Consider the following 15,438-nt stretch of genomic DNA (forward strand, 5'->3'; position numbering starts at 1 on the left):
ACACAACAGTTGTTTGGGCTTAAAATACAGCAGTTTCTTTTAAAGAGGAGTGCATGAGCAGAAACTGCTTTTTCAGTCTTGTCTGTGTTTTCTGCTACTGTATATATGTACTGTACTGTATATATGGCGGAAAACACTCAAGTGACTTGAAGTTCCCTCTGAGACCCCTAATTTAGCCAACTTTCAAAATTGTCCGATATGCATGTGTGATACATCATTGGAAAGCTTAAAATCTAAATTTTCTGGGGGAAGAAAAATTTTGAACAGGAGGGCTTTTTTTTTTTTTTTTTTTTTTTAAACATGTTTTTTAAACAGCAAAACTATCTGGAGGTGTGAGCACGCGAGAGCAGAATTTCAGACGCCATGATTTTAATGAGATATTATCGTGTACAAACCTCTTTTCGATCCAAAAATTTCATGTAGCATGTATCACTGAGTGTCAGGACACAGCTGTGAATGGCCACAGCTGGATTTTGGGGGGATTTTATTGGTGAAAATGGTGACATATCAAGGGTCTTGATGCAGAAATCGCAGACATCAAGGAGTGGTCGAGATTTTCTTTTTCATAAATTTACCCTTTTAAACATTTTTTTTCCAATTTTTATTTTTTGGATCGATTATTTATCATCTAACGTATCGGAGAAAAGGCGACAGTAACAAAAAAATACAATTAAGCGATAGTTATGGAGTAAATATCCGTGACTTTTTTACAGACGCCATTTTTTTCATCGTGACATAATTTGTTTAAAACTTTAAAATATGTGAGTGAATAATTTTTTAAAGTAATTTTTTTTCTTTTTTTAAATAAAAATGAGACATCAATTAATGATTCTAAGCTAAAAACGACAGACATTTTGAATAATAAAAATAATTAATGACCTTTGTTCTATGGCTGGGTTGAAACAAAAGCGGTTGCGCGACGTCTGTAAACGGGGGTTTTCCAGGGTAAAACGGACAAATTAAAAATAGTTTGGGGGCTTAATGCGCCATGAATCTGCTATGGCAGCATATAGACATATTTTATCAAACACAAGTTTTTTTGGCTTAAAATACAGCAGTTTCTTTTAAAGGGGAGTGCAAGAGCAGAAACTTCTTTTTAAGTCTTGTCTGTGGTTTCCGCCATATATATATATATATATATATATATATTTTTTTTTTAAACTATTTGTCTGTTTTACCCTGGAGACCCCCGTTTACAGACACCGCGCAACTGTTTTTGTTTCAACCCAGCCAAAAAAAGAAGGAAAGTAATTGTATCATTCAAAATGTCCATCATTTTTAGCTTAGAATCACTAATTGATGTCTAATATTTAGTTGTTTTTTTGTGTTTTTTTTTTTTTTAAAACAACTTTATAAAATTATTCACTAACATATTAAATGATGTCACATTGAAAAAAAAAAACAGTGTAAATTGGTTACGGATATCTACTCATAACATTTTATTTATTATTTTTTTTACTGATGCATTTTCCCCGATATTTTAGATGATAATCATTCCAAACAAAGAAAAATTGAGAAAAAAAAACCTTTAAAAGGGTGAATACTTGAAAAATTTCGACCACTCCTTAATGTCTGTGATTTTTGCATTGCAACCGTTGTTATATCACCGTGTTTCACCCATAAAATCCCCCCAAAATCCGGCTGTGGCCATTCAGTGCTGTGTCTTGACACTCGATGATACATGCTACATGGAGTTTTTGGATTGAAACAAGGTAAGTATACGATAATATCTCGTTAAAATCATCGCGTCTTTAATTATGCTCTCGCGTGCTCTCATCTCCAGTTAGGGTTTTGCTGTTTATTTATTTAAATGCCCTCCTGTTGAAAAATTTTCTTCCCCCAGAAAATGAAGATTTTAAGGTTTTGAAAGTTGGCCAAATTGGGGGTCTCAGAGTGGAACTTCAAGTAATCATCATCATGAAATTTTTTTTTTTAGTCTTCATCAGGAGAAAAAAAACGTTTTACTTTAAAGTAACTTTAAAAGCAAGTACTTTTGTACTTTTACTAGAGTATTCTTTTCTTAGATACATGTATTTTTATGCACCTGTATCTGTACTTTTACTTAAGTAAAAAAAATGGAGTACTTCATCCGCCACCGCAAATCACATGCTATTCTCTGCAGCCGACACGCTTCCTGTGGTGGCAAATGGTAATTCCAATCCATCAAGAGAGAGCGAGAGAACAGCAAAAGTCTGTCCGTATTTTTTTTCTTTTTACGAGGTCAGGGTTATAAAAGTGTTTGGTTTCTTTAGAAACATCAACAAGTCTTACATCAGCAGGTGGGATTGGGTGAAGGGTGGCAGGAGAAGGAGTTTTAATACTTATACCTGGCTTGTAACTCCAGTTTTTGAATTGCCACCTGGGAGTTTCTATAAAAACTTGAATAACAGTCATAAAAATACACTTAGCGAATGCTGTATTTTCACACAGTCAAGATCCCTATTCAGAAATCTGGCTTTATAAATGCATTGTATTGGATGATAGTATAATGGAAAATTTTTACAGCAACTTGTTGGTTCCTTGATCAAACAGTGACATCTTTTAAAAGCAATTCCTGGCGGGAGCCTATGGATAACCTATTGGGATACATGGTATTGTGATGTATCGCCAGAACAATATATTGTCAAACCCTTAATCTACATCCAGATTTTGGATCAATACCTCTGTGGACAGTGCTGGTACAGTAATCACCCATTCTTTGTTGTTGCTTCAAAAATATTGCGTAATGAGACATCGGAGAACAAACCATACCACCCCTAGCCCCTTCATGCAAAAGGCGTTCTTCTATCCCCAAAATTGAACTCCCACACTCACTTGACGCATACACCTGAACAAATAGAAGTACTGTAACTCATTTGAAAGTCCAGCAGCAGTCAGTAAGTCAAGCTTGAGTGAACTCAATTCCCATCAACTTGCACTGCAAGTATACAACTAAAAAATGTCGAGTGAAATTACCTGGGGATGCTTTTCTTTCTTGCCAATGGCTCACTTCCTGTAAATTTTCAGGAACTTCCTATTCATTTTGGGGCATTGTTACCTCGGGACGTCCCGATCGAGCCATTTTCTCCTGATTCTGGTGAAAAGGATCAGCTTTTTAATGAAAAAAATAAGCTGGATATTTACAGTATGTTTTTCAGAGGTGGGTAGTAACCACTGTTGTTAATCTTACTTTGAAAAGGTAATTAATTAGTTACAAATTACTTCTCCCAAAAAGTAATTTAGTAACTCAGTTACGTGAATGTAAGAGCAATTAGTTACTTGGAAAAGTAACTGGTTTTACTTTCCATGTTTTGTTTTTTCACCATCAAAAAAACAAAAACAAAAAAATAGGTCACACTATGTGAAGTTGGGTGGGTTTTTGGGACAGTCAACCAAACCCAATTCTTTACCGTAAACTAAGCTTGAGAACGATAAACCGATACGACCAGATATCCTGTTTTATAAGCGAGCGATACAGCTGTATCGATAGCAAACTAACTATTCGACAGTATATAGCCAGTAAATCTTAGATGTATCGATAGTACAAGAAGTACTCGGCTATCGCGAACGCAAAAATCGGTCAGCAGCGTTCTTACCATTGCTTTGCTAGTTTTATGTACCAAGCGATGTGTAACAGGATGACAGTTATTTAGCTTGCACTTCACTAATGCTGCACAGTACTTCACCCACTACTCGTCCCCAAGTCTCGTCGCACTACAAATCAGACAGCACACATCACCTAACATGAACAGCCACCACTCACAGTCGTGATTGCCTCAACTTCCCATCATGCATTTCGATCCTGACGGGCGTGTCATAACTACGCCAGAGCAAATAACCCGCTACAATGGCACAACCTGCTGGACATATTGTTTCCATGAAACGCAGTCTACCTAAACATGAACATGTGGATCAGTTGATCTTCCTAAAGAAAAATCTGCCATTCAAAAATGATATGGACAGAAAATATGGAAGCACAGGCATAAGTGAATGACTTTGCTGTGTATTAGGTCAATAATCATTATTTTAACCTATCTGGCTAAAATGCCATGCTTTTATTCCCCCAATTATACCAGAGGTAAAGAATAGTAGCATTATGCTTTATTTATTAATTATGATAACACTAGCAGTAAGTTGTAAGTTAATTTTATTGCTGCCACTGCGTTTTGGGGTCATCAACATGTTGTGCCCCCCCGCCCGTCCGCCCCAAACGTCAAACTCTGCCTACGGTGATTAAAAGTATGGTGTTGAAGGTGCAATTTGCAATTTCTGATGAGGATCAAAATCTGAAAGAACACCAGGAACACACCCTCCCATGGGGTTTTAGAATCAAACTAAATGTTGTAGAGTGCTGTAGAACCAATTCCAAAGCAGAGGGCATTAATCAGAAAACAATGAAATCATTAAAAAAATTAAAACGAATTGCCTTTCAGCCAAACGTCGCCAATATTCGGCCAAGAATTTTGCTTATGGTACATCCCTAGTTGACATTAGAGTAGCGGGTAGTCCGGACCACAAAATAGCGGGAAATTGCAGTCCTCCTAATGAAGTGCATTTGACAACATGCATTCTGGAATGGATGCCTGGAAAACATGCAAATATAATGAGCTCATCCGTTTCCCTCGCATGGCTCCATGTGACGAGAGACACCCCTAAAGAGAATTAGACAAAAGATGATAAATGTTGGCCATGAATGACACTTAACGCATCCCAAAATAAGACGCGCGTTGACAAAGTTTGGCACCCCCGTAGGTGCGTCGGAGGGAATCCAGAAGATGAGAAAAGGAGGAAAAAGCCACTGCCAAACTCATAAGTCACATCATCACAAGGCAAATGGAGTCAAGGTGAATTTTGTTGTGATAGCATCCTCATGTTAGCGTGTGATAAATGCATAATGGAAGGACTACTTACTGTCGTTGCTTATAAGACAATTAAAATGAATCATTTATCAAGTGATTTATCTTTTGTTTTCTTATTCAGTTTCCAAACTCGTGTTTGGATTTAGCGCACTCATCTAGGCCGATGCCGCGCCGTCCGGGTCGACCGCGTTGGAGACAATCGGGAACACTTCCTGCACCAGAGATGAGTAATTGATGTTTTTCACTCCGCCGGCTTCACGTCGCAGCCTCACGTTAAACTGGAGAAGATGACAAAACACAACAGCGGAGTTAAGCAAAGTTAACACAAAAAAATAAACAAGTAAATAAATAAATAAAAACATCTGTATTTTGTTTAGTCCCTCCTGATTGTACAGCCATTGTTTGACAGGTGAGAAAAAAAATGTCTAAACTTGCGCTGACGTAGTAAAATTGAAATTATATACTTCTTGCAACTGATATGATGTTAAAATATAGAATTTTACATCTTTGTTTAGTCGCTGCCAGATACCAAGTCAAATTGGATTGGACATCTATCGCCGTCAATGGCAGGTGAAGGAATCTGACCTTTTAGCCAGATTGCCGGAATAACGCCACCCAAACCACCAGACCCGCGCTGGCGCAGCTCCAACGGCCCGGGCCGGCAAGACACCGACGACCCGGCCAAAAGGCCAAACTCTCCGCATTCACCTTAACCCCTTGTACTGACTCCATTTTGAGAGTTGGAAAAAGGCTTCGAAACACAAGTTGACAATTTATTTAGGTCGACGGCAATCTTAAAGCACAGAGGAACCCAGACGAGGATTCAGGGTCATCATATCACAAGTCAACAAAAGGTTCCTGGGAAAAAATGACGATTAATTAAATATTCAGTCTTTTTCAAAACTCTTGCGGGGCGGGCTGTGGGCAGAAAAATGGTGTGTTGGGACGTTGTTTAGGATTATTGTCTGTTTGTGGATTGGGCAGGAGGATTCGGGAGGTACTGTTGTCAGGGCAATGAGGGTTGTGGATTTTGCCAATCAAAGGGGCTCTTGGAGTCTTATCAGTCGTGTTATCAGTTGGATATCGGGCGTTCTCCGGTGTTCCTTGTATTGGGACAGGGCGTACCGCCATTTGTTCTGGGCTGTCCGGGAGAACTGATTGTGAGAGTTGGTGGTGCAGACGTGGGCTTGTCAGCGTCACTCTTGCGTCACTCTTGCTCAGTCAGTTGCATGACGCACAAGTTGGGCTTCTGTGATAAGAAGGCGTCATGTATCTCTTATACCCTATATTCTGCTTGTTTTCCTTAAACTATGGTATAAGTGCTATTTATGTTATATTGGGTGGGTTAGAGTAATACAAACAGTCAAACAGTAAATACGAAAAAAACAATACTATTCCCTGATTGATGATATTAAGTGTGTTAGAGTAATACAAACAGTTAGACGGTGCCTACGAGAAATGGTACTATCTCCCTTCACAGTAAAACGTGAGTGCTCAATCGCTGCCTTCCCAGTTGAAATGGATTTCATGTCTGTGACTTTCAATGGCAGTCATGAGTCGAGCGCAACAAGACCATTGCAAAACATTTTTTTTGTAATGGATTGTAGCATCTGTAATATTCCTTTTTTTTCCCCTCAAGGTGGTTCCTTCAGAGCAATGCCCAGTCAAAACCGTTTGACCCATCGACAATGTTCCTTCTAACTTTTCATGTGTCTGAGCAGACACACAAGCTCTCTAAGCACACTGCGGACCGCGGTGAGCAACATCAGATGTGTACAAGGAGGCCACACACCAGTATCACGCCTATTCAAAACCTTGGACCATAGCAAGTTACATGGCTTATTAAAAGAATGAAATTACTGCAGCAATTTTCATTAGTTTACTTTTAATACAGAATAATTGGTTTGGCCCACTTAAAAAAGACCAAGATCTAGTTGTTCATGAGATGTGCACTATGTTATATGTGAGAGTCCTGCTTTAACCAAAGGAAAGTCCTGCATTGCCCTGGGTAAGGTCCAATTGTGGCATTGGTGAGTTAATCAATAAAACATAATCAACAACCACAATGGGAGTACAGTACATCAAACACCTACATTAAAACTGTTCAGACAATAAGGACACTCAAGATTCCTATTCTCTGTGTCTGAGCAGCTACACTGCAAAAACACACCTCCTTAAAACTAGTTAAATTCCCTTGTTTTCAGTGTAAATCTACAAGAAATAAGTGAAATTATTTGCCAGTGCTTCAAGTAAATTTTTACTCAGATTTCCTGAAATAAGAAAAATAGCTAGCTAAAATTAGCTTAAAAGACATATTTTGAGCAAAAAAATAGTATGTTTAATCTTTAAAAAGCTTTGAAAGGTCAGAAAAGTTCCTAATTCAAGAATAGATATTGTTCAAAACATTATTTGATAGCATTTTTCTAGACACTTGTCACTCATTGAGTTACGTTGCAAAATGGTACAGAAAACGCATTTTGTTGGTCTAAAGATTAGTTCTAAAATGAGATATTTTCTAGTTTTTAAGTATTACCTCACTGGCTACCATTGACGGCAATAGACGCGTAGCCATTTTGATTGATATCTATTACTGTCAATGTTAGAGAATTGGCTACAAGCAACAAAATAATCCACAGGTATAAGGAGATTGTAAAATATATATATTAATACAGTATAGTTACATCACGCTTCAAACATTGTGCCCTCAGTCCATCGCAGATATTTCTTCAATTTAAAATAAATAAATAAATGAATAAAATAAACCACAGTTTTATAGAGATGTCCCAATCCGATCACGTACAGCCTCTGACTCTCCCACCTGCTGCTTTTCTTGCTCAGCCGGCAGTTGTTGCTTGTTAAAGTTACCCACGAATGAAAAGGGTGCCGCTTTGATCTTGCCAGAGAAGCTTGGGAGCGCTACCTTTCAAAGGCGCCAAGTTGTTTAGCTTGTTAAACAATTGTTCTAAGCAGCGTGAGTGGATTTGAGAGGACTCACTCACTGTCTTATATGTATCTCTTTCCAGTGCCAAATCTGAACAAATACATTGAACCCCCCCCACCCCAAAATAAAATAAAACAAAATACAGTATATATTTTTTAATATGAATAAGCTCAACCTCTACTTAGCAGATTTTGATGATCTATTTTGCATTAACCACGAAAAACGAGGGATGGCTGCATATTATATAAGTTTATTTACCGTATTTTCCACGCTATAAAGCACATCTGAGTATAACTAACCCTCTCGCAAACTGACCACTTAGAACAGCCTGAACAGTATAAAAAATGAAGACTGTTCAAATAAAAAAATAAAAAAATAATTGAAGGATGAATTCAGTTTCATTCCTTCGGTTGAAATACAGTTTAGTGCAAATTTAAACTAGCAGTTACCTTTAGCGTGTCATCGGGCATGACGGGGGGAGCAGGGTGCTCCAGCCAGTTGATGCCAGCCAGGAAGGCGTGGTAGTCTATCTGGTCCCCGTCTGCGAACCTTTCCATCACACGTGTGAGTTAGGTACAGAGATTTGAAAACGGTCCATTCAATCCCGCCTTAATGTAACCAAGTCGTACTTCTCGAGCAGACTTGTCAGCAAGTTGTCAGACAGGGGAAGCTGGAAGGCTTTACAGATGGTCATCGCCTCTTTGGTGGATGCGCGGCCCGTTCTGAAGAAGCAAAGAAACACAGGTACTTATGGAGAAATCAATAACAATCATTTACTTTGACAAGTACCACCTCCAAATGAACTTTCAGGGACAGAGGTCACTACAGTAGAGAACTATTCAAAAGTTGGCGGACCTTTAAGTATGATTACATGACTTTTTAAAGAAGTCCAACTTTTAAGCAACCTTATTTACATTATATAATGACTTCAGTTATATATGTACAGTGATTTAGATTGTCTTCACGTATGCTGTAAGGATAGAATTGACCCTACCATTATTAAGTAAATTATTTTCATTATGTTCAGACTAGGGCTGTCAAAATTATCGCGTTAATGGGCGGTAATTAATTTTTTTTAATTAATCGCGTTAAAATATTTGACGCAATTAACGCACATGCCCCGCTCAAACAGATTAAAATGACATCAAAGTGCAATGTCCACTTGTTACTTGTGTTTTTTAGAGTTTTGTCGCCCTCTGCTGGGGCTTGGGTGCGACTGATTTTATGGGCTTCAGCACCCATGAGCATTACAATGGTGGGCTAATAGTTTATTTTTTGATTGAAAATTTTACAAATTTTCCAAACAAATTTTCAGCCCTAGTTCAGACATGAATTTTCCCTTTTCACTTGTCGAATGACTCTATTCCCCCCCCCCCCCCTCAAATGCACGTTTAATTGGCTGATGACTTGACACAACACACACACCCTCATAGCCCCAACAGAAACACAACATGCCTCCTCCTCCGCCTCCTTCAAAGAGGAGAGTTATTGGAAGTTTTTTTCAGCCAGCAGCAGCCGCTGTAGGTAATATAAAAAGTAGGGCTGTCAAACGATTAAAATTTTTAATCGAGTTAATCACAGCTTAAAAATTAATCGTAATTAATTGCAATTCAAACCAGCTATAAAATATGCCATATTTTTCTGTAAATTTTTGTTGGAATGGAAAGATAAGACACAAGACGGATACATACATTCAACATACGGTACATTAGTCATGTATTTGTTTATTATAACAATAAATCAGCAAGATGGCATTAACATTCTGTTAAAGCAATCCATGGATAGAAAGACTTGAAGTTCTTAAAAGATAAATGTTAGTACAAGTTATAGAAATGTTATATTAAAACCTCTCTTAATGTTTTCGTTTTAATAAAATTTGTAAAAATTTCCAATCAAAAAAAAAAAACTAGTAGCTCGCCATTGCTGATGTCAATAATTACACAATGCTCATTGTGCTTAAACCCATAAAATCAGTTGCACACAAGCGCCAGCAGAGGGCAACAAAACACAAAAAAACCCACAAGTAACAAGTAGACATGGCACTGCTGTCATTTTAATCTGTTTGAGCGGGGCATGTGCATTAATTGCGTCAAATATTTTAACGTGATTAATTAAAAAAAAAAAAATTACTGCCCGTTAACGCGATCATTTTGACAGCCTTAGTAAAAAGATGTCAATGTTGTGGAGGCGGGGGGACACACCACTAATTTTGCTACTGAAAGTCCAACCTGCATCAGAGTTAGCATAACATTAAACTGTGTGAATTTGCTAACCTCTAAAACTCCAGTATGAAGCTCCTTTGAGAGAAGTGTCCTCCTGTATGTGTTTTCTACTGTTAACGTTAAACTGTGGGAAATGTAGTTAACTGGGGTCTACCCACTTCGCCGCAATTTTCATTTTTATTTTATTTATGTGGTCTTAAAGCAGTTTAAAGGAGCTTTCATTTTTTGGTTGAGTTTGGCTGTCTTGTGGACAAAAGAAGTAGTGTTTTACCTGATGGTAACCTCCTTTTTATTATTACTATTGATTTTTACCCTTTGTAAGTACCCTAACAAGAAAGTGACCCAAAACTTAATTCACTGCCCGCCATTGACAACAAAACAAACCCATTCATTTCCAATGGGGAAAAAAATGAAACAATATGCCCGACGTTGACAACCATAGACATCCAATTTATTTACAGGATTTTTAGAGTTAAGTTAAAATACTTCTCATGCACGCATGCCCGAGGACTCGAATACTATGTCCAAACATGCCCCTGTGCACGTCCATGCACTGTCTGTACTTTGCAAAAACACTTTTTCAACCCACTTTTCTAATACACAAGACTGTAAACCAGGGGTCCCCAAACTACGGCCCGCGGGCCGGATACGGCCCGCCTCCACATTTGGTCCGGCCCCCTCAAAAATATTTATTTATTTATTATTATTTTATTTTTTTTCAATAGTGTTATTTATTTCCTGGATTTTTTTCTATGAAGAACGCAGAGATGGTTATTTGGTTATTATCTATTTATTTGATAGTGTTATTATTATTTATTATTTATTATTATATGATATGATATGATAAAATAATAAAATATAATATAATATAATACAATATATATATATATATATATATATATATATATATATAAATTTTATTTACTTTTGTTCCGTGAATAATCCAGAATGGGTTATTTGATTGTGGCTTTCTGAAAAACAATAAATTTTTACCTTTAGGCACTCCTGCAATCGTCACACTTTTTCTGTTACAAACTGACCCGGCCCCTCATCAGAGAAGGGAAAAGTTATGTGGCCCTCACAGGAAAAAGTTTGGGGACCCCTGCTGTAAACAGTCATTTTTGCTGTTTTTACATTTCTGGTTGTGATCTGATGGGCCAAACCCTTGTTGTTTTATGTTTGTGTTCGTACAAGCATGTGAGCCATGCACTAGCTTAACGCGGCCTTCAGTTCCGTAAGCAAAACATCCCCACGCAACTTTTTTGTTAAGATTGACATCTAATGATTTAGTGCACTATAAATGAGGACGGTGACACCGAAATGATATGCGTGTGTGTGTTCTTCCACACTACATGCCATTTCATGTCTTCAGGGTCCATCTGGTTCCAATGCTCCCCTCCCAAACTGGAACTAATGCTTGCTGAGAGATTTGGGAGCCACTGACTGCACAATTGATGCCTTGCTGTGACGCCTGCGTTCGTACGTGTGTGTGTGTGTGCGTGTTTCCGCGTACGCTTGTTAATCCATTATCTGTGTATTTTATGCCTCGTTCACACTCTACAATTTCGAACGGAGATGCCTGGCCGCTCACCGAGGACTCGCAAATCAGCGCCTGTGCGCAGCGTTCAAAGACGCGGGCCAAGAGGCTGATGCGTTAGCGACGAATCCCAGGCTTTTAAATACCTGGGTGAGTCGGCGGTGAACTACGGCCATGAGAATGGAGGGGAGTTGACGACTTGGCACGCGTGACAGCATGAAAACATCTTCACCGTGATGCAGTAGTCAAAGCTGGCGGTCGACATTGAAAAATTGGCGGTTGTGAGTTTATCGTTGATTCGTGACGTCTTGAAGCAATTGAGGTGAAATGGACCGTACCAGTGGTGGATAACAACACCACCAACTACCACTAGCTACATGGCCTCAGGGTGGCCATGTGGGTAAGGGCAACATTCCCATCAAAGTCAAAGTCATTACTAGCTTATTTCGCAACAGATTTTCAACAGCTTATTTTACCATTGTCAAAGAATCGGTTGTTTACTCAGTGACTTCCACAGATCTAGCAGAGTTTTATATTGTAGTGCTGCAACGATTAATCGATTAACTCGAGTATTCGATTAGAAAAAAATATTCGAATTAAATTTTGTTGCCTCGAGTATTCGTTTAATTAAAGTGGCGTTGGAATGGTTTATTTTGAAAGTGTTTGCATCTAGTTTTATTGATTTGGGTGGATACACTGCCTTCTGGTCTGCCTCTTTTCACATGGCTGAATCCAACTGCTCCCTGTTAAGACCAACATAATTTAAGTTTTTGTTTGACCTAATGTTTTTAAATGCATTCAAAATTTAGTTTATAGGTATATTTAGCCGTTTTTTGTGGGAATATGTGTCTGAACGATTTGATAAGAGCATTGTAAAAAAAAAAAAAAAAACTTTAGCATTTTGTAGCATTTAAGCTAGCGGACTTTTTCTATGTAAGTTAGCCAGTGTCTGAACCATTTGTTTAGAGCATTGTAAAAAAAAAAAAAAAAAAAAAAAAAAATTAGCATTTTGTAGCATTTATGCTAGCTGACTTTTTCTATGTAAGTTAGCCAATTGTTCTGTTGTTTTATGTAGATCCTTATTTTTCAAAATAAAATTTATACCGTTTGAGGCTCAGCTCAGGTATTTTAATTTTTCATGTTCCTTATCGGATTACTCGATTATTTGAAATAACTAGTCCATCGATTAATCGACTTCTAAAATATTCAATAGCTGCAGCCCTAGTGTATTGTTTCACACAAGAAAACCCAGCAGAGGTCAACTTGGCCTTTCCCAAGACAAACACTCTTAATATTCCCTCACAATGGCCGATTTGGCCTCTCCTCCATGACTCTTGTGATAGTTTGTGTCAGTTCAAGTCAAGCTACATTTATTTAATTACATTTATTTATGAAGTTTGACACTTTTTACACATTTTTTTAATTCACTTCTCCCATACTCCACACATAACGACAGAAAGAATGGCCTAAATGTGTACATTGTTTTGAAGAAGAAAAAAAAGCATTTTAGAACTGCAATTTTGAGTGTAAAGCAGGAATTGTGTCTATAGTTTAGAAGGACTAAATCAGGAGCATGGAGTTTGGATTGTGGTCATTGTGTCTGAAGTTAATGTATGTCTAGTGGTTGCATTTCCAGATGAACGGCTGTCGTCTGTCTGACAACAACTTGCCAATTCAAAAGCACTTGGGTCATTTTTGCCACCTCTGGGTTTTCCGGGGGAGAGGCCGTATCGGCCATTGTTTGGGACTAGTAGGAGTACCAGAATTCTCTGGGACTTCTAGTGTTAATATTCTCAAAATATGAACTTCCTACTTGCTGAGGTCGTGCTGTTCAAACAGTCTGGTCATGTCAGGGAGCTGGTCAAAGTCCTTCTTCTTGAGGACGTCCTGGGCCACGGCCAGCATCAGGGCAAGGTCCATCTCAGGCTGCTGGTGCTCGGAGAAAGATCGTCCCAGCACCAAAACCTCATGCTCGCTCAGACCGCATTCCGATGCCATCAGCAGGCTCCTAGTCGAACACAGTAAAATATAGGAGACATTAGTTCTCAGATTCACTGTATGGAATAATTGATGGGGACATTCCATCACAGACGTACGCTGTCCGTCAATCCGTCCTGGTAAACCAGTCAAGGTTGAGCGGGGAAACCAATGTCAGAGTCCCTTAGCCTTTCATCCACCCTCTCTACCCGACCGGGCACCTCTCTGCAGACCCAGCGCAAATGGTACTTTAAAAAAAAAAAAAAACAACAACAAAAAAGCGCTACTATTCTATCGCTGAATTCTGTTTCATTTTTTTGGTCAAATGTCTTCCATGTTCCCACTACTGTTGTCATCCCTATGACAATGATGCACTGATTGGCTGAGAGAGCTTGCGTGCTACTAGCTAGAGTGGACGGACCGCAGCAGTGTGAAACACGAGTCGCACCCGGCACTTTGCAATCCCAGTAGAAGATGCATGCTCAAAGTTGATCAAGAGAAGAAAACACGACAACGAAAATTGCCGTTTCAATGAGGACTGGACTGACAATTATGCGTCCATTTTAGCAACTGCAAGTACCAAACCTACACTCACCGGCCACTTTATTAGGTACACCTGTCCAACTGCTTGTTAACACTTAATTTCTAATCAGCCAATCACATGGCAGCAACTCAGTGCATTTTGGGCATGTAGACATGGTTTAAGACAATCTCCTGCAGTTCAAACCGAGCAACAGTATGTGGAAGAAAGCTGATTTGAGGGACTTTGAACGTGGCATGGTTGTTGGTGCCAGAAGGGCTGATCCGAGTATTTCAGAAACTGCTGATCTACTGGGATTTTCACGCACAACCATCTCTAGGGTTTACAGAGAATGGTCCGAAAAAGAACAAATATCCAGTGAGCGGCAGTTCTGTTGGCGGAAATGCCTTGTTAATGCCAGAGGTCAGAGGAGAATGGCCGGACTGGTTCGAGCTGATAGAAAGGCAACCGTGACTCAAATAACCACCCGTTACAACCAAGGTAGGCAGAAGAGCATCTCTGAACGCACAGTACGTTGAACTTTGAGGCAGGTGGGCTACAGCGGCAGAAGACCACGCTGGGTGCCACTCCTTTCAGCTGAGAAAGGGGAAACTGAGGCTACAATTTGCACAAGCTCATCGAAATTGGACAATAGAAGATTGGAAAAACGTTGCCTGGTCTTATGAGTCTCGATTTCTGCTGTGACATTCGGATGGTAGGGTCACAATTTGGCGTCAACAACATGAAAGCATGGATCCATCCTGCCTTGTATCAACGGTTCAGACTGATGGTGGTGGTGGTGGGGTAATGGTGTGGGGAATATCTTCTTGGCACTCTTTGGGCCCCTTGGTACCAATTGAGCATCGTTGGAATGCCACAGCCTACCTGAGTATTGTTGCTGACCATGTTCATCCCTTTCTGACCACAATGTACCCAACTTCTGATGGCTACTTTCAGCAGGATAATGCGCCATGTCAGAAAGCTGGAATAATCTCAGACTAGTTTCTTGAACATGACAATGAGTTGACTGTACTCAAATAGCCTCCACAGTCACCAGGTCTCAATCCAATAGAGCATCTTTGAGATGTGGTGGAACGGGAGATTGGCATCATGGATGTGCAGCCGACAAATCTGCACCAACTGTGTGATGCCATCATGTCAATATGGATCAAACTCTCTGAGGAATGCTTCCAGCACCTTGTTGAATCTATGCCACGAAGAATTGAGGCAGTTCTGAAGGCAAAAGGGGGTCCAACCCGTTACTAGCATGGTGTACCTAATAAAGTACCTAATAAAGTGTGAGTGGCCGGCTACAATCAGGTATTATTGGAGCCACCTAGCACCGTGTTTGCAACGGCGTCCCCATTCGTCTCCATGAGTCCGTCACTCTTAGACTTTTCTCG

The 15,438-nt window shown here is 39.3% G+C and overlaps 1 protein-coding gene across 1 annotated transcript in view; it reads right to left on the bottom strand.

Annotated features, from left to right (window-relative positions):
• Nucleotides 1-4,018: 4,018 nt before the first annotated feature.
• Nucleotides 4,019-15,438, bottom strand: part of efhc2 (EF-hand domain (C-terminal) containing 2) — a 33,549-nt gene continuing 22,129 nt past the window's right edge. The window contains exons 12-15 of the mRNA XM_057851407.1: nt 13,352-13,546; nt 8,409-8,501; nt 8,229-8,328; nt 4,019-5,116 (exon numbers count right to left, since the gene is read on the bottom strand). Coding sequence (XP_057707390.1) covers nt 4,994-5,116; nt 8,229-8,328; nt 8,409-8,501; nt 13,352-13,546 — 511 coding nt within the window. The 3' untranslated portion in view covers nt 4,019-4,993. The remainder of the gene's footprint in view (nt 5,117-8,228; nt 8,329-8,408; nt 8,502-13,351; nt 13,547-15,438) is intronic.

This window comes from Corythoichthys intestinalis, chromosome 12 (genome assembly GCF_030265065.1).
Source record: "Corythoichthys intestinalis isolate RoL2023-P3 chromosome 12, ASM3026506v1, whole genome shotgun sequence".
In the NCBI taxonomy this organism is placed as follows: Eukaryota; Metazoa; Chordata; class Actinopteri; order Syngnathiformes; family Syngnathidae; genus Corythoichthys; species Corythoichthys intestinalis.